The sequence below is a fragment of the Pelecanus crispus genome, chromosome 2 (genome assembly GCF_030463565.1).
Source record: "Pelecanus crispus isolate bPelCri1 chromosome 2, bPelCri1.pri, whole genome shotgun sequence".
Classification (NCBI taxonomy): Eukaryota; Metazoa; Chordata; class Aves; order Pelecaniformes; family Pelecanidae; genus Pelecanus; species Pelecanus crispus.
In genome coordinates, this window is record NC_134644.1 from 55,817,995 (window position 1) to 55,840,901 (window position 22,907).

At 42.0% G+C, this 22,907-nt stretch overlaps 1 protein-coding gene across 1 annotated transcript; it reads right to left on the bottom strand.

Annotated features, from left to right (window-relative positions):
• Nucleotides 1-658: 658 nt before the first annotated feature.
• Nucleotides 659-17,589, bottom strand: FKBP9 (FKBP prolyl isomerase 9). The gene is made up of 10 exons (XM_075705678.1): nt 17,336-17,589; nt 13,327-13,472; nt 12,560-12,749; nt 11,703-11,848; nt 10,298-10,487; nt 7,881-8,026; nt 6,431-6,617; nt 4,360-4,505; nt 2,637-2,800; nt 659-841 (listed from the first exon to the last, which is right to left on the bottom strand). The coding sequence occupies exons 1-10, from the start codon at nt 17,587-17,589 to the stop codon at nt 659-661; spliced, it is 1,752 nt and encodes a 583-aa protein (XP_075561793.1).
• Between the last annotated feature and the right edge of the window lie 5,318 nt (nt 17,590-22,907).

Consider the following 22,907-nt stretch of genomic DNA (forward strand, 5'->3'; position numbering starts at 1 on the left):
TCATAAGGTAAAAACCCAACACATACACAGTTACAATTTGAGGCCCGTTTAATTTAATTCACAGCTTATGGAAATTTCGCAATGGCATAGCTAGCACTTGCACGTTCTGCAATTTGCAAATCGGAGCTCCTGCTGGCAAATATTCATGTAAGTTTGTTCAGTTACTGGAAGGAGTGCTCCTGCCTTCTGAAAGGAACTGGGCTCTATGTCTGACAATTTTTACAGGATATTTTCATGGGGAATATTTTCTGGTTTGTTCTCCTGTGGAAATATTTTGGATACAGAAGTTTTTAAAAGCACGCGGTAAGTTTTCTCCCTACCATCCATCTATCCATCCAAGTGACTGAGTATTGTTCAATGATGACTTCTAATCTTTAGCATAAAAACAGGCCACGTGGTTCACAACACCAGGTATGGCTGTATGCTCTTCATCCATTTATACATCCTATCTTGAGGCACTTAACACTTTTTTCAAATATACCTAACAATTCCAGCCAAAAATCTCTTCCTATTTTAACAGCCTACCAGCACATAGGCACAGGAAGACACGGGCTATCTAGCTGAGTGCTAACCTTTCAGAAACATGCTTGCCGAAACCTCTTCCAGTACACGCATTCAAACAGTAGGTCAGCTCAGGACTCTTCTTTTTTTCTTAGCTTTATAGTTCGTCGTGTTCCTCTTTGGCCTCCTGGTCTTTCAACTTGAATTCTTCAGCGGTAACTTTACCATTTCCATCCCGGTCTTGATTGGTGAACATATTTTTAACAATCTTTTCAAAATCAAAACCAGGAGCCAGCTTTCCTTTGCCAGAATCAACTTGAGCTTGAATGTACTCTGAAAACTAGGCAGAGAGAAAGGAGGAGAGAGCAGCTCACATTGAAACAGACATTTAAAACTGAAGAGATATTTACAAAAGTAGTGTTTATGTGTTTTGACTATTCAGCATTTTACTACTTATTATTAAGTGTACATAAAAGTACACTGTTACAACCTAAATTGTACTAATTAGGACAGACACGTGAGGTTAAATCACTCTTTCTGGAGCTCAACAGGGATTTCCTCATTTATTCCGGTGGGTCCTTGACCCATAACAAGAAACGTTCTTTTTCATAATTTAGGGGGAAGATGAGTTGAACAGAGAGTGACGTAGGAACAGATCTACATGGAGGGAGGGAGTTTAATTCCACATGCTGATACAAGAAGCTCTCACTGTAAAATAGACGTCTACCGGCATCTTACAAGAAACAGCACGCAAGAAAAAAGAATGAAACACTGAAACAAGAAGAAAGTATCAGGATACCATGAGATTTGTTAAAGTAGCTTCAGGCATTATGCCTTCCACTCAACTCCTATGACTTTGGTGGGGGAAGAGGGATGACAAAGTTGCAAGGTTACAAGGTTATTTTTCCTTGAAAATCCTTTTCCTGATACATATGATGAAGTTACTCAAGGTGATTAGACAACATCTGACCAAAGTCGTACTGCTGGCTTGCCAAAAACAGAAAGTCCACAATCAAACACAACTTTTCCAATTACTGTTATCTCCAGTGCTACTTGTTAAACAAGCTTCAGCAGTGCAAGCTATTTCTGACATCCATTTACACCTTTTAGGCCAAGCATCCTCTCATACCTCTTCGGCTTCTCCTTCTCCTCCTTGCTAGGTGACCAGAAGGATGTGGATATCAACACTCCCATCCCACCTCACTCATTCTCTAGACAGATAAAAGCTCTTCTCTGCAAGGGCAGAAGTGGAGGTAAACACAAGAGAGAAGATGGAGAAAGAAGGAAAACAAAGAGGTGGAAGAGAGTGCTAGGAAACAGGAAAACAAGATTTTGATTTTACCCCATTGGTTTGTTAAAAGTGCTGGCAGGAATCTCATGCTGTTCCATAGGTCCACTGCCTGCACCCCGAGAGCTGCAGGCAGCACTAGGCCAACAAGCAAGGACAGAAAACAGAATGACAGAGAAAGGCAATGAAGATGACTGAAATAGAGAATTAAAAAAAAAAAAAAAATAGAACTCCTCAGTTAAGAGAAAATGCAGAGGAAAACCTCACGGAGGTTTATATTAACAGAGACGGTGTGGCAAAGGCAAGCGGCTTTCAATTAGGGCACCCAATTCTCACACTGCAGATTTTAAAAGCAAGCAAAGGGAAGGACCTGTTCACACAGCACACAATTCACCTGTGGAAGGAGCAGCCACAGGCACTGCCAGGCTGTAAAAGTGATTAGACAGTTCTGGACGCACCGCTGCAGGCTCAGCTTTGGCTCAAGAATTCACCATAAACCTCCAATTAACAGACACCATGAAGGTTGATACAGCGAAGGATCGTTCAATACTAACTCTGCCTCTTACACCTGTGCCCCAAATATCTGTTGTTGACCAAGGAGACCACAATAGTAAATAGTCTTAAGTAGTATGGCCATTCTTATATTTCTTTCTTCTTTTCAATTCTACCTCTAAAGCTAAATAATCATGTTTTAACTGACACGCCACCTTCCTGTCAACTTGACAACAAACACCATGTGAGAAAAGAGGAGAGAAGAGGAAAGAAGACCCCATTCTTCAACATCCAAGTACCTTGATGATGGTGGTAGAAGAAAACCACTGCAAGTGTTTTCATTGTTTCAGCTTACCTCCTCCAAAAGAACCTCTCCATCATGATTCTGGTCTATTTCTTCAAAAAGATTGGGAGAGACTTCACCATTCCATACAAACATGTACCCTTCAGGCAAGCCAGACACCAGTTCCAGCAGTTCGATGTCGAAAACTAACACAGCACTACCAGGCACTTCTCCTTCTGTCACAACAAATGGCCAAGAGGGGTATTTATCATCACTTACATTGAAGAGTATATTTCCTTTTAATCCATAATTAAATTTCTCTTCTGCTCCAAGAGGTTCTCTACTGTGATCCCCAAGACCCGTGATCCTAAGCCCACCAAATCTTCCTGTGTACTTCAGCAGAAATGATCAAAACATAAAGGAAGCTTTCATAATAAAACTGCAGCCTTTTTTTTACTTATAAAGGTAAAACTGCGGGAATTAATCAATTTTCCTTTATCTTGCCAATACACTGTGTATCAAGCTGCTACCGACAGACTCAACAGCGTTGCAACAGCTTGGGATGTCACCTCAATGAAACCATGGGAGGGGTTCAATTTATCCTTGAAAAAGAACATCGAGGTCACCTCTAACTTCTGTCCAGTAGCAAACGAGCAATCTCTTCAGATATCCGGGTATATACCAAAACACCAACTATCATGCAATGTTTCGGTCCATGTATATCGAATGTAATTTGAACAATGGCAAATACCTGTGACAGGTGTGTTTATAACGTTTTTTAACACAGTGGATTTTTTTTATTTTATGAGGAAGTTTTTTATTTATTATAAATAACTATGCAACTACATATAATAGTATAAAATGTTGCATATTTATAATACTCATAATTTTTCATTCACAATTTTCGTGGAAGCCAGGTGCAAGTGAAAATGCTTCTTTCTCTCTTATCACAAATTCGTTCTCTATTGAGCTTGACACGTGATGCTTGACAGTCTTTATAAAATACAAACTGATCTGGAGGTACTCAAAGAACACAGCAACTTATATAACTGTTTCCATATAAATCAGAGTTTATTGATCTTGGCAATCACCTGACAGACTCCTTTCCTCCAAGTCTTTTAACTCAGAAGACCGGTAACAACGACACATACTGCAATACGAGAGTTCTTGTCAATTCTATATTGTTCCTTTTCATATTGTTGTCCCTGTCATTAAAAATTGATAAGCCTCAATGCTCTAAAACAGAGCAAACTGCCTTAAAAGTATTATTGTTGGGGTTTCAACAGCACTGATACACTGTTTCACATCTTACATTTACTTTATGCAGTTTCTGAATTTTGAGTTTTCTTTGAATTTCCTAACATATTAGTGCTGAACAGTCCCCTTCAGTTTTGTTTCCTGAATAACATGTCACATGTCCAAGCGTGAGTACCCAATTCCCTATCACAGAGAACAGTGTTTACTCCCTCTGCAACACCAAAGTGCCTGGAGCTTTCCGTTTTGACAAAGCAACGTTATGGGGGGCATGTGTTCCCTTTTGTACTGGGATAGTCTTTATATTGGCCACAGTAACAGTATGACTTAAAGTGCAACACAGACAGTATAGTCATTTCATTGGGGAACAGGGAGGGTGTCTGAAACACTGAAATGAAAAAACTCTAAAAAAATCGCATTCGAGCATCTAAGAGACACTCGCCTTATGTCCTCAAGCATAGCAAGTAACAAAACATGCATACTTGCGCTTCAGTTACTCAAGAGGTGCTAAGCGGATGTGCAATAGGTTTCACTCACTTACCGACTCCATCTTCTCCATAACCAAGATGAGGTGGAATAATGACTGTTCGTCGTTCCCCGACACACATGTCTTGAAGGCCCATGTCCATCCCCACCACCACCTGTCCAGATCCCAGAACTATGTTGTAGGTCTTGCCAAGGCTGTGTCTGGAGGGGCGTGGGAGAAGAAGAAAAAGAAAACAAAACAAACTTCAACATACAATAGAGAATTTCTGTTGTTCAAAATTACCACAGAAACAGCAGTTTCTAGTTAGTGTCCTGTCATTGCCAAAAATTAACTTCATGCCCAATGCTCTGTTCTACCAAGCAGTTACCTGAAGTTGTTTTCAAGGTAGCAAGTTACAGCCAGCTCCAAGCAGAAGGGTCCCTACTGTTGAGAAGTCCTCTGGTACTAAAATTATAGGCTTCTTGAGTGAAATCGAATTAAAATCATTATTCCTGCAAATTAAACCCCCAAAGTATTTTATCTCGAAATAAGGGCTTTTGCCTTTCAAATATTTTTAACTAACAAAGTTGGATTTTTTTAGCAGATGTAAAAAATCCAGATGTACATTTGTCCCAGAACTACCAACCTATTACAGATCTGCGTGCATTCACATGGATCAGCCATCCCTTTAATGAAATCAGTCACTATAATGTTAGTAGTCATTTAACCAAGACAGCTTGGAAGTGTAATACTACTACTGCTATTTAACCATATTATATTTTGAATCGTACCTCACTGCTGGTGGCTCATTTCTAAAATCAGAAATTATCATGAGTTAAAAACCCCAGAACTTAAATATGTATTGTGCTTCTAAAAGCAGAGCATGCAGTGTGAAGACTTTTTACTCAGTATGTGTCCCAACAGCAGGACCCTTTCTTCTGTTGGTCTCCTTTCTTTGGTTATTTGGCTTGGCTGTACCATTGCAGGACACACTTGTACAACAGAGTATTATTTGGAAAGAAAACAATTTAGTGGCGAAGAGGTCAGCCTTAAAATTAGGAGCACAAGATTCATGATCTTTGATTCTGTATACACTGCTTTGAGTAAGACCGTCTCAACATCCCTTGGTTCCTGCTACAAAATGGGAATTGAGCATTCCTGCCATTATAAAAGGTGTTTTGAAGCTGAATATGTTACTTGCATACAGACTTGCCTCCAGCATCACTTCATGTGCTTCAATGTAAGCTATTGTGTACGCTGTGAGAACTATGTGCTGCTTCCTATGTTAATTATAACCTGTTTAAAAATAGCTTTTCCCAACTTCCCTTCCTAAAAAAAAATATTATTTAGATGACTTGTGCTATCCAAAAGCTGAAGGCAGGAAAAAAAACTAGCAGAACTATTGTTGTAGCTGCAGCAAAGAGTGCTATGTGATTACTTTAGTTCTACATGAGACAGACTGGAGCAATCTCTGCTTCCCTCATAAACCTACTGTCAACAGGAAGAAGAACATTATAATCATGGTCATGATCAAGCCCTCTGAGAGTTTCTCCATGCTGACACTTACCACAACACTACAATACAGGAAAAGTAGTACCCATGCATGGTACAGACATGACGGTGACCATTTACTATTCAAATGCATTTAGTATAAAACACCATTTACTAGAAATCAAGCTAGCTTTAACAAGACTACACTGAGTACCTCTACCAGATCTCTCTCAGGAGCACTGAATCAGTGCAGAGTGCAAATACTACTCAAGAAACTTAATACACTTGGACAGTTCATTCATGCGGAGCCCTGTGTTGTCCTACTATGACTGGCCTAGACATCTGAATTAGCCCGTTTAAACAGACTGCTATGCAGACAACCTGTTTCGTCACTCCACCTGTAGTATTTGTGTTCTTCTCCAGCACACTCCTACATCCTCTTTGTTCCCAGTTCTCTCATTATGCTATGATAGATTGTCTTTTTCCTCCTCCTATATATCTTAGGCAGGCAGGCATAAAAAGAAAAATACATTCTACATAAATACTCAATTTTTCACTTAAAAATTCTTTATTCCCCGCCAGCCCACCTTGCAGGCAATTCATTCTGCTTTCACAGCTGCTAGGGACATTTTTCTTTACCAGGTGATATACTTACGTTGAGTCTAGCAAAGTACCATCCAGGAGCGAAGCATTGTAGTGATACTTCAAGTAATCTCCCTTCTTACTCAGTACAGTGCAGTTGGAAGGTTTGTAGTTAACAGTAATGCTGACCGAATCTGAGGGGTTGTGGAAGTCAACCACGTGGATGTCAAAGACCAGCACTGCAGATCCTGGAATCTTTCCTAAATAGGAAGCAAATGAGGCAAGTAGAGAAAGAAGTGGTACCCAAACAGGCTTATGATGACCAGGCACTGCACCCTGCAGGAATATATATTCCCACTGTGCCTGCTACCGAGTCATTTTGCTCTTCTCGTTCAGAATTAAAGGATTACATCTCCTCTGTATGCAACAGATACAAGCTGCATCTGATGTAGGAAAGAGAACCAGTGGAAAAGCACTAAACGCACTCAGTTCAACAGTGAAGGAAAAAATTTCATTATTCTGAATTTCAAAATTATGCAGAAATGAAGCAATATACATGTATTTCCTGTGACCATCTTAAATGACTGATTTGTGTTTCACGTACCAATTAATTATTGATCATCAAAATTCTCATAGGACTTCTCATGCCTTCAAGGAACGCCATTATGTCTAAAAGGTTACATTTCCTCAAAATGTCCTGATAGCAAGCAACTTCTCCCACCCCTTTGCAGGATAACATGCAATCGCATTACCACTGATAGACATATCCAGACCCAGGAGTGGGTTTTGTTGTTAGAGGAATCTAATTCCCAAATCAACAGCACAGAATTTGCATTCCCAGAAGAGAAGCTTTTCTTCTAAATCACTTTTTCCAAATAACATCCCAGAAGGTACCTTTTGAAACACCAGCCATAAAACTGTGATCGGCTAGAAGGGTTATTGTATTCAATCTCTCACAGCAGTCTTTTTAGGTGGTAATGACTTTTCCCAAAGGAATCTTAACTGTATGTTATACATACACAGATACTTTGCTGTTACATGCATCCACCGTTTACAGAGGCAGCTTAGGAGTCCACAAAACCTGTGGCTGTGGAAGGAATGGGGAAGAAAACTTAACACGATGAATTCCTTTAGCATACAGAGCTTGTTAGGACATACAAGGAAGGAAGATCTCACACTGCAGAGCTCCAGGCATCCAAGTACCAGTCTGTCTGAAACACTGATTATCCAAATGAGTTCAGGTCACCAAGTACCAGTCTGCCTGAAACACTAATTATCCAAATAATTTCAGGTCACCAGTTACATGTGAGATTGTTCTGCATTCTTATTTTCAGGCCTAGTGAGTTAATTAAAATAATTTTGCAAATTCTGGGTGTGAACCTGTCAGGTGAATGCCCACAAAATAATGAACTAATTCATAAGCCTTTCAATTGCCAAAAAAAAATGGAATTACACACAGATGCACTAGACAATAAAGGAAACATCATTAATTATGGAAGACTTGAATGAAAAGTCAAGCTCACCTCTTCCTTCTTCTCCATATCCAAGATGAGGGGGGATTATTATTCTTCGTTTTTCACCAGTGCATACACCCAGCAAACCTTCATCCATCCCAGCAATCACATAACCTTTCCCGACATAGGTGTCATATGTACGATTTCGTGAATAGCTATGGAAAATATTTGCATTTTAGCAATGTCAGGTGTACTCGAGAAAACACAGAATCTTGCAATAGGTCCGCAACACAATTCTTAAACCACTTAAGGTCAAATACCCGGTGATTAACTAGTACCTGAGAGGCACAATGCAATCACCATGTTCAATGACTCTAGGCCACCAAGTTTCATCAGGCAGTGACACATGCGTCATTTATTAACCAGTACGGGGACCCGGGCTAGGGAACAGCTTATTTGCAAATGCATTTCTCCTATATCTTGAAAGAAAATCTCACCTATTTATGTATTTTAGACTAAACAGAAAATGTGTTTTGATAAGTAACTGAAAAAAATTCAGTTTTCTCCTTTAAATTTTTCTCTCCCCCGATTCTACTTTAATAAGTGCTTATCAACTAGATATAGTTTACATTCATTTTCATGAGACACCCTTCAGACTATCTCATTTTGCAACCTCAGCTATGTAGTTCGACTACTATAAGCAGGAGGTGGGATAAATAGGTTCTCCTGGGATGCGCAGAATTAAAATGAGTCATGACAACAAAACCGTATCAATACTATCCCTCCCTTCCAAACTATGCCAGCCATTTTTACGTAGGTTGAAGGATCTGCTTCAACACCTAATGATAGAATAAAACAAGCCTACAACAACAAATGATGTTTATTACGAGGATGTGTCTATCTTCTGCCTTTCTTCAAGGCATGCTACATGAAGGCACAACCCAAGGAAAGGAAGGCAGAAAGATTTTAATTCATCTTCACAAGGTGACTCTGGGAAAGAGCAAGACCAGTACAGACCCTGATGTAATTCAGAGGTTTACTCAACTGCTCTAAGTCCAGACATCCCTGGCTGAGCTGCCCTGGGGCAGTTCTGCAGCTGAATATTGCAGAGGGAAAAAAAATGAAAGAAAAGATTATTAGAGCTCTCGACCCCAGGCATTCACAGTGCTTTTGGCATGCTCCCTGTTTTCAGTAACTATTGTTAGCTGCTCTATTTCTTCATAGATACTTGTTAGATATTGGCCTTTCTTGTAAATTCTGCAGGAAGCCAGGATACAACACTCTAACGAATAAGCCCTTTAACAACTGTCAGCGCTTTAGAATGATGTAGAGGCTGCTGTCTACAAAGCATGTATTACTATTTATTGACAACAATGCTAATATAAATACTACAGCCATTTTCAAAAATTGTTTAATTACTACAGACAATATTCATTTACATTTCAAAAAAGAGAGATTCTGGGCAGGTGCACTGTGGATAAGCTTCAAGTTCTGAACTTAAAAGTTTTTATAAGCTGTAAATTAAGATCTACAGTGATGGCTGTTGATGCAGGTCTCCTGCGTTCTCTCCTCCCACCAAGCTGGGTAGCTGAATGGGGAGGTGAAGGTTGATTCTGAACCTTAGCCCACCTCAATTTAATTACTTGAGATACAATTCCCTGACCCCTCCTCATGGGAAGTAGCACACGACATACTACTCAGCTAATGTTTCCAAACTGATCCTGATCTTCAGCTTGCAGCAGTTATAGAAGTATGAGAAAAATTTTCATTAGTTTGTTTTGTAAAACATTTTACAGTTGCTCATTTTCAACTCTTTTTAGCTACTTGTGCCAGCTGGTCTGAAAGCTGGAGTGGGGAAGTAAAGTACTGCTCATTAAAGAGCAAACAAAAGTGCCAGGAAGCTACAAGGGTATTATTCATCATATAATTCTGTACATGAGGCTCATGTGGCCAAAGAGCTTTGAATCTGAAGTGATAGCAATCCCTCTTCCTTTATGACAGAAACCCCATTGCTGAATTCAGTCTTGAAAGACATTAGCCCTCAAAATGCAAACAGCTTTCAACTACAAACAGAAAGGCCGTCCTGAGATTAACCTCAAACTAGCCACTAGTTCACTGACTCACAATTCTCAGGACATAAAATGGGAATCTTATTTATCTTCTCTCTCTTCAGGAGTATTACCTATTTGGCAGATAAACTCTGTGGGGCAGTCTTCAGGCACGCGTGTCTAAAGCATACATAGCTTCACCAGGTGGATCACCACCCCTAGATGGCGTCTGTGGTACTGTCATAATACAAAATAGGTCTTTGTCTTCCTTCCCCTACTGAAAAGGTTCCTATGAGTTTTTTAAGAAGAGAAGACTCCAACTCCACTCACAAATTTAAAAAAGGAAGGAAAGACAAAGAATTGTATTTGGGTATATTATGGACAAGACAGACAAGCCAACCTGGAAATAGGATCCATAGGGCTGAATGGTTCGATTACCTGGAATCAAACAACGTGCCATCCAAAAGCGTGCCATTGTAATGGTATCGGAGAAAGTCTCCTGTCTGGCTTCTCCGCTCGCAAGATTCAGGCACATGCTGGTTCTCGATAGTAATACCATCTTTGGGGTTATGGAGATCTAGCAAAACCACGTCAAAGACAAGAGAAGCTTGGCCAGGGATGTCCTTACCTACAAAAGTGTTAGAGCAGAAAACTGATAAGAAAGAGCTGATATCCTAGAATGAGCTTAAACATGTTCGCTGAAGAAAAGCAACCTATTGCCGAATATCAGGCACCTCCCCTCCCAAAATAAAATAGCATACTCTGCTTCTAGTCAGTCATTTTTTGTTTCATGTGTGAGTTTGTCACTTAATTCTCCAACTCAGTTATTTCATTCTGTTCCTATTGTGATGGCACTGCCTCACCAAAAACAACCTCTTCAGCAACATCTATCTTAGTCAACATACACCAGCTCCATCTGCATTGCATGGTTTAGTCTACCAGTAGTTCCAACACACTTCAGGAAAGTGCATAAAATAACCATCAGAACACAAACTTGGTACATCCGCTCTTCCCATCCTGTTAATATCAAAACAGGAGACCACAGGATGGAGTTTGAAGAGGAGTAAATTGAGTATCTCAGTGAAAAAGTACCTTTCCATCAATACGCAAATTATAGTATGGGTTGTTTTGACTGAGAACCATTGAGCTCAAGATCTTGGCAAAACTTTAAAACATAACTCCACAAAGTTTTTGTTGTCCATGGAGATGGCTATCACTGTTAATGGTAACAAAGTCATGGAAGGGGTACACCAGAGACACATTCTTAAACATTAGAGCAGAGAAAGAATTTAAGGAAGGGTCCCAAACTATACCTAACTGTCCCCTCATTTAACATGGGGATGCCTATGTATGACCTGCAGGCTGCATACAGTCTCATAGGATAATTAATCCATCTTGTAGTTATTACTAGGGCATCGGTTGCAAAAAAAAAGAACAAAACTGGAACTAAAATTACATTTTTTTCACAAGTTTTCTGCTCTCTGTGGCAGTCATTGAAAGAATTATGAAGTCATCTGACTTCTAGTTTTTGGAGCCACTAGATATTAATCACAGATTATATTCTCTGAATGAAATAAAATTTCAGTATGTAAAGATTACAATTGTATCCACCATATATCTGTTAAGCAACCTACTGGTTAATTTTTTAAAAAAATCTTTTACTTTCTAATCAGTCCAATCCAGTACATAATACATTTTGAACCTCTCTTTCCATCACTTTGTTCCATCTGTCTGAAATGGGTAATAATGCTGCCCATAAATGTAAGATACACAAAGTATAAGTTTGTTTTAAAATACAGATGACTTGGATAAAAAAAAAAAAAAAAAAAAGAATAACTTTTACCATCTCCTTCTTCTCCATATGCCAGGAAAGGTGGTATTGTGATAATGCGCTTCTCTCCTACACACATTCCCAAGAGACCCTGGTCCATACCAGGAATCAGCCATCCAATTCCCACATAGGTATCATAAGTTCGCATCCGATTATGGCTAAAAATGGGGGGAAAAAAAAAACCACAAACCCAAACCACATCCAAACGTCAGACAGCCAGAGGAAAGAACAATATTAATCTTTAAAAGCCACATGCTATGCACAACCTAATTCACAACTTGCTGCTCCAAAAATATTGTTCCTTGATTTACCAAGGGCTGGCTGGGTAGTGTTTTCCAGAGTGCCTACCTATTTCAGGAACCTAACAGAGGTTTTGAAAAGTAGCTCACAAACATAATGGCAGCTGTTCTTAAAGCATCATCTTCCACAGAACTTTAGTGAAGTACACATGCTGTAAACTTAAAATGTCAGTATGAAAGTGTTAGTAGCTCAATTTCATCACAAACTCTGCTTAGTTTATAAAGCTTGTGTCTAACTTGAATAGCTATGCTGCCAGTGGTTATAAAAACTATTAGCTGACTGCAATAAATAGTAATATAGATACAGGGAATGAAATTTTAAAAAAAGAAAGGACCTGGGCTGGTAATGCTCACGCAGAAATAATGTACTGGTTTATTGTTTTGAGTCAGTAGTGCTGTCCCATAATCCCTGAATAAATTACTGACACTTATACGATGCTAGCTTTCTTTTCTTGTCTTTCTGGGCAATTCGCATTAATTGTTATACCAGTGAAGGGGGAGGAAGTGATGGTTTAAAGTGACATCAGATACCTATTAAAAGACACAAAGACACACAACCCAGCTGCGTACCTTGAATCAAATAGGGTCCCATCTAAGAACGTTCCGTTGTAATGGTATCGTACAAAGTCAGACACCTGGACTGTCCGAGGACACTTCTCAGGTTTGAAGTAAGTCTGAACCTGCACTTCGTCCTCCGAGTTCCAGAGATCGATCAGAAGCACATCAAAATGGAGCACAGCATTGGGGGGTATCACACCAGCTGCAAAACCAAAACACCACAACCAGTTTTATTTCCCTTTTTCTACAGGACATCAGCAAAAAGGGAACCAATCTACGCATTCCCTAAATAAAATCCATGATGTACAACTTACTCCTTTTTGTGCTTATATCCCCCTGCCCCCTTGTCACTGTTGCCGCTACATAAGTGGGGCGAGAATCTGGCAACGTCCATCAGGCAAACCGCTCCTGATTTAGGATTTGTTGCCTCTGAGTCTGCAGAGCAAAGCTGCTTTTGGCATTGACAAGACCTTGTGCAGCACTGCAATGCCAAAACGCAACAACTATTTAACAGCGAGGTAGGTGTAAATAAATAACTTGAGAAGCAAGGTTTGTTCGCTGAAGGTCCCCTACAGTCAACAGCTCTTCCTTCCGCGTGCAGAGGGAGCCTGGAGCGATCAGCTAGGCTATAGGCTTAACAAACATCCCCGAGCAGGGGAGAAGCTCTGTGAAATTCCCTACTTGCAATTTCTGCCCTTCTCTTCTGTGACTCCATTTTCCATCTGCTCTGTTGAATCACTTGCACAACCAGCTATTCACCCGCCCGGTGCTGCACTTACAGACGCCTTCACTTCCGTAGGCGAGCTTGGGGGGAATTTTCACAAACCGCCGCTCGTTCACACACATGCCGACCAGAGCTTTGTCCATCCCATCAATAAGTTGTCCTTTTCCCACAAACACGTTGAACGTGGATCCCCTGTCATAACTAAAGAGGGAAAAGTGAGGAAAAATGTTAGCAGTTCATTTACCCATCATTCCACTATTTTTTTGAGAGTTTAACTGTACCTTGTCTCCCCGTTAGCGTAACTTTATCACGAAACAGCTGCTAAGAGAAGGGGCAAATTTAAATGTTTCTGAGACTTCAACCCAGCTCTCCTTCCGGTCACTGCTAACCGTCTATCTGAAATGCATTCTAGCAGCATGCGATGTATACTGCAGGCACCCAAAGCCCGTAACTACAAACAGCTAATTTACACACTAATACTATAAGCAGCACTGGAAAATTATGGATGAGAAAGAAAAATTAAACAATACTACAAGATATGAAAGGATGGCTGCTCCCACAGTAGGGCCTCAGCATATTGATTTTGGTGAGTAACACCACAAAAATATTATGCGAGATCAATAAGCTTTATGACGTGAGACATCACAGCTGGGGATTCTCTGTGGTAGAAGAGGAAAGGGAAAAAGATGCTTTTTTGAGTAATAGTTGTGAGATTTGCCAGTCAGTTATTTATTTTCTCCAATTGGTTACTTATTTTCTTCTCCACATTCCCAGCTCTCATGTCATTAAGACTTAAATAATCAAAAAATAGAGATGTTCTTTAAACAGCAAGTTTGCCAGATCAAGAATCAAGATAGCCAGCTAAATGATCTTCCACTGTGATAATACATGAACATTTGAAAGGTAAAAGAAATGATGCTAAAATGATAACAAAGTTTTCCACAGAGAGCAGCAGTGTTACCACAGCAGAATGCTAACATTAGCTTACGTGATTAGTTTGACTACCTTAAATGCGCACAATGAACCCACTGTGCTGTGCATGAATTACTGCTGTTACTTAATTTTTTTAAGCAATGTATAAACATGCAGCAGGAAGCATTTCAAAAGCTTCAGGCCTATTTTTAAGCTTTTACTGCTTTCATTTTCTCAAATTCCTTTTATAATTTAAAGGACTTTCTTTTTTTCAGAGAAAAGGCAGCACTGGAAAAAATTTTTAAAAAAGGCTTGTGACTCTTTGCCTGCTAAAATATTCTGGAAAGCAGCCAGCAGCTAGATACAGCTAGGGAAATGATGTCAAACTTTCCTTCGAAGACTGTACACATCACTTCCACAACATACTGAGCCTCCTAACAGTCCCAGAGCCTCGAATCCCTCAAATATTTTACTGAGTGATCTCTCTGTTTGCTCCATCAATTTTTTTTCTGGCAAACGTTTCCCTTAAAATAGCCAACCATCTATACACAGCATTCACTTTCAGTTGCACAAATATTCCTCCTCCCAGGCAAGGATGGAAAATATTTAAATTAGCTCCTGACAAGTTCTATTATACGCATAAAAACATAATTAAGATGTTAAGACTAATAAGACAATAGGTTCTAAGAAACCCCCAAAAGTCGTATTTTGCAGCGAATGACAAAGCTGGGGAATACATTTGGGATGGACTTAGAACAGAAGAGCTTTTTTTTGTCAGAAATAAACATACAATTAAGAAAACATTGATGCTAAGCAGAGAACTGAACAAAGCAGTGAACAGATCATGCAGCTTTGCAGGACTGACTTTGCAGATTCCTTAAAACTAAGCAAAATCAGCTTCTATTAGAGGAATTTACCAAATTCACAGCAGATGACTAGGCAATTCAATTCAGACGTAAAAATGCAAATCCTTTTATGGCCATGGAAATGACAATGCAAATACTGATGGGGAAAACAAAAAAGAATCAACAGGCACATTAGTTAATTTATGTGACGCAGTCACGATTACTAAGACTGTCAACAGCCTGTTAACAAGAGGAGCCGTATTACTACCTTCTACTTGGACATACAGAAAAATAATTTTAAACCTCAAGAACATTTTCAGCAGCTGAAGAAGAAACAAAGTAAAACTGCCCTTAGTTCAACACCCAGAGTATTTTCTAGGCTGATTTCATAGTAGCATTTGACTAAACTGATGCTGGTAAGCACTTCCATAAACTTAAAAAAAAACAGGTAGCAACTCTGACAGGTAGAAAAATGGGCTAATAGGCTAATTTTAGTATAAATTGACTGATTATCTTCAATTTGTATGCAGGGAACACTAAAGATTCTACAACGAATACTCAAAAATATTTCTTCCATTAACCTACAGAACATAAAAACCTCCTAATTTTCCACTGTCTTAACATGATAGACCACCGTCATCAGTCTTAAAAAAAGAAAAGACCATAGTTAGCAAGTAACAACAATGTATGTCAACATGAGCTGCCATCTAGGAAAAAAGTGACGAGCTGAACAAACCTGACTTTTTGCACCCTTTTGAAATGAAGATGGCCATACAAATACTCACATTAGATTAGACTATCACTGTTATTTAATGATGTTTAGAGGACCCAAAGAAATAAACACTGTACAGTTCTGCACAGCCTGTTCCTGCCCCAAATACTTCAGAGCCAAATGACAAGGAATTTGGAGTTAAACCAGAGCCAACACCTGGGAAGCCCTTCCAGGTGCCCTGCCTCAGTGCAGAAATTTGCTGGTACAACTCAGCGTGCAAGTAAGCCCCAGTACGTATCTGTAGAAATCAGAAACACATTTCTGAACACATGGCTGGTTTTCCAATTGTCGCATATTTGTAAAATGAGCAGTGAGGACGCTGCCTTTCCTTGCGTGTCCTCACATCTGCAGCTAAGACTTATTTCGGAGACTATCAGTTGCCAACGAGTTCACTGTCCTTGCGGTGCCTTTTCACTGAAACCGCACCAACGCCAGCTACTGCATCCCGCCCTTTATCCGGAGAAGTGCTGCTGAAGTGGCACTACCGGCGTACCGAAGTACAGTCAGCTCCAGTGGAAGAGCTGAGCTTACTTTGAAAGACAGTTATTTCCCTAAGGCTGTAGATTTTCCTTGAAGCACAAGGAAGATTACCAGGATTACTGAAAAGGCATTTTGCCTTTTCTTTCCAAGTAATACTTTGATCAGCGGCAATGAATGAAGCAAGAAAAAACAAATAAGCTGTCAGCAGCACCGGCATCCTTCACAACCTCCTGATCCCACTGTTGAGGCTTCCTGATCCCAAAAATAACAGCAGGAAAGCGGCCAGACGCCTCACTGTACATAGGTCACATTTATTCAAGGGTAACTTATCCAAAACTTTCTGTGTAAGCACAGCCTGATAATTCTTGTATATCTGGTAAAGGTAATGATTCAGAAATGTTTGCTTTCTAGCAGGTTTGAGCCTGGAGCAGACATGGGAAACGTACAGAAAGAAAGGGGCAAGAAATCAGTAAATACTGTGACCGACTGCAATACCATACGTGCTCCCGTTCACCAGGCTGACCAAATATCCGTACGGTGTTCTCGTCTCTCGGAGACGAGAGCTCCCGGTCAGCGCCTTGGAGAAGCAGCCGGGAGGACGTGGTGGGGACCCATCAGGGCAGGTGCACTGCTGCGAACGGGACCCAGCCGCTGCAGAGGTCTTGGCCCCAGCCCCCAGCAGTCACACCCCAGCCCTTCGCCCTTTCACGTTTCAAAGACGCCTTCCCACGGTGGCCCGTCCGTCCCGTCTTCCGGCTCGGACGGCGCTGCCCACCCAGCTCGCCACTAGCCCACTTACGCCCGCTCACCCCACAAGCCCTCGTGGGCCAGGAAGAGGAGCGGGCCATGAACCGAACCTCGACCGCAGCCTCCGCCCAGAGTCTCCGAACGCCCCACAAAAGCCCCTCCAACAGCCCCATCGCGGGGACAGCGGCGCTCGCTCCCCTCCTCTCCCCGAGGAGCGCCTTCGCGCCCTCCAAACCCCGCGGGGGCTGCACCCCGCGAGGGGAGGCGGGGGGGTGCAGGCCGAGCCCCGAGGCGGGCGCTATCCAGACCTGGAGTCGAAGCGGGTGCCGTCGGGGAAGGAGCCGAGGTAGTGGTAGCGCACGAAGTCTCCGGGCCGCACGGCCCGCGGGCAGCTCTCGGGCACGAAGCGCCGCTCGACGCGGAGGTCGCTGCCGTCCCAGGGGGGCTGGGCGGCGGGCACCGGCGGCGCCTGGCAGGCCGCCCAGCTCACCAGCAGCGCCGGCAGCAGCAGCAGAGCCCCGCAGCCCGGGCCCCGCCGCCGCACGGCCGCCGGCCCCGCCATGGAGGGCCGCGAGTGGGGCAGCCGCAGGGTGCACCGGCCGCCGACGGGAGGGAGGGAGGGAGGGAGGAGGGCGCCCGCCCGGCCCTCCCGCTCCTCCTCCTCCTCCTCCTCCTCCCGCCGCTGCAAACGTGGATGAAGCGCTCCCACCCGGGACCGGGGGGGAGGAGCGGCCTCGGCGCCGGCTCCCCCGCCCTCGCGTGTCCGGCGGGGGGGCGGCGGTGCGACGTGGCGCTGCCCCCGGGCCGCCCTCCCGGCGCTGCGGGGCTCCCGAAGGCGGCCCGGGAGGGGAGGGAGGCGGGCGGCCCCCGCCGCAGCCCCTGCGAGCGGCGCTGGGTGCCCTGGGGTGGACCGCGGCTGCACGACGATTAATCGCACAGCTCTGCCTCGGGGGTATTTTGGGGTGGGTTTTTTTTTTTTTTGGTTGGTTTTTGGGGGTTTTGGTTTTTTTTTTTTTTTTTGTTACTGTGCTTGCACCAGGGCGCGTGTGCTCCGCGCACGACTCGGAATGCTCGCAGATGTAAAAAAAGCCCGTGGCAAGCGTTCCATTTTAGATCAAAACTCCAAAAGTACGAGGTTGCGTTGGCACCTACCGCCTGACATGCGCCGGTGCTGTCACAGGTATTTGCAATACCCCGTCAGGGAAACTTTGTGAGTGACACAGAAAAAAATGACCTGATGAGCGCCCAGGAAGACACCGGTGTCCCGGTCGGCCGGCTATCCCCTTGTCCTCTCTCGTTGATCTTGCGCACACCAGTGAGGAAGAACTTGGGTTTGTTCTCGGTTATTCTGGTTTCAGTGAAGAAGCATGGAAAAGCTAAGTACCTGCACGTGAAGCATCCCGAGCAGGACAAAGTTAAATAATACAATATTTTTGAAAAGCACTGAATTTTATGGCAGCAGGTTTGGGGCAGCCGGTTGGAAATGCAGGCACACCTAGGAACATAATTTATTTAAGAAACATCAATGATAAGATCTTGTTAATGATGAATTATTAAACAAGCACAACTCACACTCGGGCGGACTACTTGCGAAAAGAAACCACTAAAATCAGGGCAGCTGGTGTGGCGAGAAATGCCCGAGCGTTGCAGTTGGGGAGACAGCAGCTCACGGGCCTGGCTCCCCATTCTCTGTGCATCCGCCACCCAGCTGTATCGCCCTGCAGCAGAAGGGATGCAGCCAAACTAAAGTGCTTTCAAAAACGCTCTTGTATAATACTAATGTATGGCTAGGAAATGGCTGCTGCTCAATGACCTAACCAATGAAAGAAGCTAGCAACTCGGGCAGTTATTTAAAGATAACCAGATTTGCGGTTACAAATCACATCCTCCTTCCAACAACAGTCACGCTGCACGTTCCAAATCAGCCCTGCAAAGTATCCTTTAAACAAGCCATGTAAAACTGTCAGTTGCCTACGTTTAGATAGCTTATTTTGATGTTGGTTCGTACGGACACACTTTGTTTTCTTAAGGAGAACTCATAGTTCACTGCTGGAGTATGTTGATACAACCAACATTAAGATAAAGCTTACCCTGCATTTGGCACTTCGTTTTGCCAGGCAGTGACACAGTCTTTATTTATACCCATTTATTTAAGAAGTTCTATGTTTTCAAAACAATTCCTTGGACTCTTAATATTTATGCAGTTTTGGACTCATTATTCATCACCTCTGTCAATAACAGTTGCCCACTTCTGATGTAATTACCATTGCCTCAAGACTGCTGTAAATGTTACCAGCGTTATTAACTTCTAGAAGAGCCACGTGTCCGTTCTGCATTACCAAACCTGTGTGCTTTGTGCCTCTGCTCCATTCACCCTGTAGCTGATGCACCGTGTGCCTCTCCGTAAGTACACACGGAGCTCAAGATAGTTGTCAGCCCGGGAGGTGCGTTGCTTTCCGTCCTCCTCGTTTTGTTCAGGGAGCACAAAGCTAGCAGAGTGCAAAAGCTGTCTGGTATTTTCCTTAGAAATGTCACCTTTAACACTTTGCTATTTTTTCAAAGCACACGCACAGACACACACACACAAAAACCAAATTCTTATTTATATGCTGGTTTGTTTGAACACTAACCCAGCCTCCCCAGAAGCATTTTGGGGATGCTGATCGCTATCAGATTGCCTGTTCTTCAGTCAGCCCTAACACAGCAGTGACTAATACAATGTGAGCAGGGAGATGAGCACAGACATGCATAAACCTCCTACAGAAGCTGGTCCTGGAGGGAGGATTATCCTTCCCAGGCTTAAAAACACAGCACAGCTAAGGTCCATTCTCTCTCCGAAAACTTAGCTTTCAGGAATGTCACAGGTCAGACATTAAGTGAGGATTAAGGAGCTGGGATTCGTGTCTTTGCATCTCCTTTTGGACTATATTGTACGCCTCATGTAATGTTCAAGGGGCTGCAGTTCTAGCTTTGGGCTATGCTATATCACACTAAAACGTATCTCAGGAATTCAATGCTATTCCTGAGTCTTTTGAAGGGCAAGGAAGTAAAATGCCAGCTCCCACTCTCTACGTGTGTAGCAGCGCAAGTATTTGAACTCATCAACACAGAGGAGAAATTCAGGAGCTCAAGTGGCAAGAAGGTAGATATGAAAATTCCTTCATACCCTGCTGGTACAAATCATGCCTCAGAAGTACTGAAGAAAGCCGAGGAGCATGCTGATGAGTCATTTCACATAAGGATTAATTTATGGTAACATGCGAAAAGGAAATAAAGCTTCAGCTTGACTCTGAGGCAGGCAAGATACCACTGGTGTGTAACTTGAGATGCTGTTCTGCTCTTCGGAATGTGCGTGAAGCCAAGAGCCAGACAGTCATGAGATGGTGGGCCTAATGTAAATTAAAATGCTTGCAACACATTCGGTCACATAAATATAGCAGACGTTGTGACTCGTGAAATATTCTGCTGAGTAGCCGTTGGACTTACCCAGTACTTAACCACTAACTGTTCTCAATTACCCACCATACAGCTAAGATTACAGGCCTGAAGGTTCAGTCCCTGGATGCCTGAAGTGTGTATTGTGGTTTGATATGAAGGTTTTCTAAAAAGGTAGCATACTGAGCCAGAAAAATATAGAGTGGATGTGCAATGCTTTCTAAATACTCCATCAATTATAGATCAAGAAAAACAGAGGTAGTCCTTTTTTTCTTAGAAAGAATATGCCAAATGCTGCAGCTTGCAGATACCTTGAAATTATGGCAGGCAAATTTAGAGATAACTCTGATACCAGAAGTAAAAAAGTGAGAGCAATGAGAAACACGGCTTGAACTGATATAAAATCCAGTTTTAAAAAATATCAGTCTGCTTTTAATCAGTAGGTAATATTTAGAAAGATCACAGTGTAATGCTGGTTTTGGCTGTATAATCTACAGGGGGATTCTGCGAAGGGACTCTGAATTATTTTTATCTTCCGTAGTTTTACGCAGCTGTTTACCTCGGTATGTACTCTCTTCCAAAATCCTAAGAAGGTCTTTAGAGAATATTTTTGGGTTACAACTAACGTGAAAGAATCGCAGTGCTCTCTCTGCTGAGCTGAATTTCAAGTATGGAAAATAAAACCCCCAATTATAACTCAATGCTCATTTCTCTTTCTAAAGATCTGTGAAGTTGGTGCAGATTTTCAGATACTTTGAAACAACCACTGAAGCGCAGTGTATCAACACTGGTTTTAAGTATTACATATGGCTAAACTGTAGCCATAAAACATTCTCAGTAAGTACTGGTTTTAGTAATTTTGAACAAATTTTGAACAAATATTTTATTTTATGCAGCTACATGATAAATTCAGAACACCTGGAATCTGAGATAGCTCTTTGTACCCAAAATATTTTAATATAAGTTCTATCAGTTACACATAACTTAATTATGAGTAATTTACTGTCAATGGTGTGACTCATGAGAGACTGACATGGCTAAATGCCTCTGGTGACCAAAGCGATCCAGGTGACTTGGGCTTCTTCCTTGGTGAGCCATAAGAAATACTGTGACACAGAGCTCTTCTCACAGAGTCATGCTGGCTTATCAGCCACCTCAACAGGCTATTTAAAATGAAGAATTTATTCTGATTTATTACTGGTAGTGGTTTAGCAGTAAACACAGAAGTACTCAGAGGATGAAAGAAATTGATACACTTTAAATTGCTGATACTGTAGGTAAATTTCATTTACCACAATTCATCTTTAGTTTATCTCTACTCCACCCACTACAGATGTTCCAGTGAAAGTCAAACAAAATAGCAGGTAATGCTGTGAACCAGTACCTCTTCCAGACCCTGTCGTGCCAGGAGAAAGTCTTGCTTGCCCCCAGGTACTCAGCAACTCCCCTGTTGGAGATCACAGCATAATGAGATACACCAACAGAGCTGTCTTAATCAGCGCTTACCAGCCTGTCATTCCAAATGTGCCACACTGAATTGTTATCCAAGTGATTTAGCAAATCCAGCTCATTTTGACAGACGCAAAAGCCCACTGCCACCAGAGATGAGGCGGTAGCTCCCAACAGCCAAACACAAGGATAGATTACAAGTTGACTGCTGTCCTCCACCAACACTCCTGCTGTTTGTAAGGTAAACAGATGCAAAAAGCAAAAGCCTAGATCGCACACTTTTGAGGCATCAGTCATGCCTTCTTTTGTGTTTGCATTGCAACTGTTGTAGTCTGTACACTATTAGAAGCGAACAAATAATTGTATCAAGCCAAATCTGGGCCAAACTACTTTCTAATTACACTAGAGCAATGGTGTTGGCCTCAGTGTAAATGTGCCAGTGTAAAACTGCAGAAAAACTACCCTATGCCTCCAGGTTTTCCTACCATTTCTCACAACTATACATTTAAATGCTACAGACTTCCATTCATGCATTTATCAGGTAATACATGTGTATGTGATAAATATGAAAATGCCGTTATCCCCATTTCACAAAAAGGAAGGGGTTTTCAGACCTAAATACCCTTGAAAATAGAGACCACAGAGGTTAAAACTCACTTTTTCAGAAAAGCTGAAATTTCAACATAAGTATGAAAATCAGTTACCAGATTTTCAGAAAAGTTCATCTATGGAGGGGCTAAAATTTAAAAGATCTGGTCATAAATGACATACCTAATGTAACATAAGTAGCTGGAGACAAAATGGGAAATGTGTTGGATAACAAATTATTAAAACTCAGGTGAACTAAAGCGTATCCTAAATATATTGCAGGTACTCACAAAGTCAGAGAATGGTTTTGAAACAATGGAGTGCTTATACTAAGCTTACACTACGCTGCAGAAAGACTTGGATATTCGTAACAAAGGATACATGTGGTTAAGCCATGGGTTTTCAGTC

What these genes read in the sequence shown, in the direction of transcription:
- FKBP9 (XM_075705678.1), bottom strand. Translation starts at nt 17,589, where the DNA reads ATGGCGGGGCCGGCGGCCGTGCGGCGGCGGGGCCCGGGCTGCGGGGCT. An exon ending in ATATGGAGAAGAAGGAAGAG is followed by an intron (nt 6,618 to 7,880) that starts GTGAGCTTGACT and finishes CTTCCTATTTAG; the next exon opens with GAAAGATTCCAGGATCTGCA. An exon ending in GGTACTTTGCTAGACTCAAC is followed by an intron (nt 4,506 to 6,430) that starts GTAAGTATATCA and finishes ACGCCCCTCCAG; the next exon opens with ACACAGCCTTGGCAAGACCT.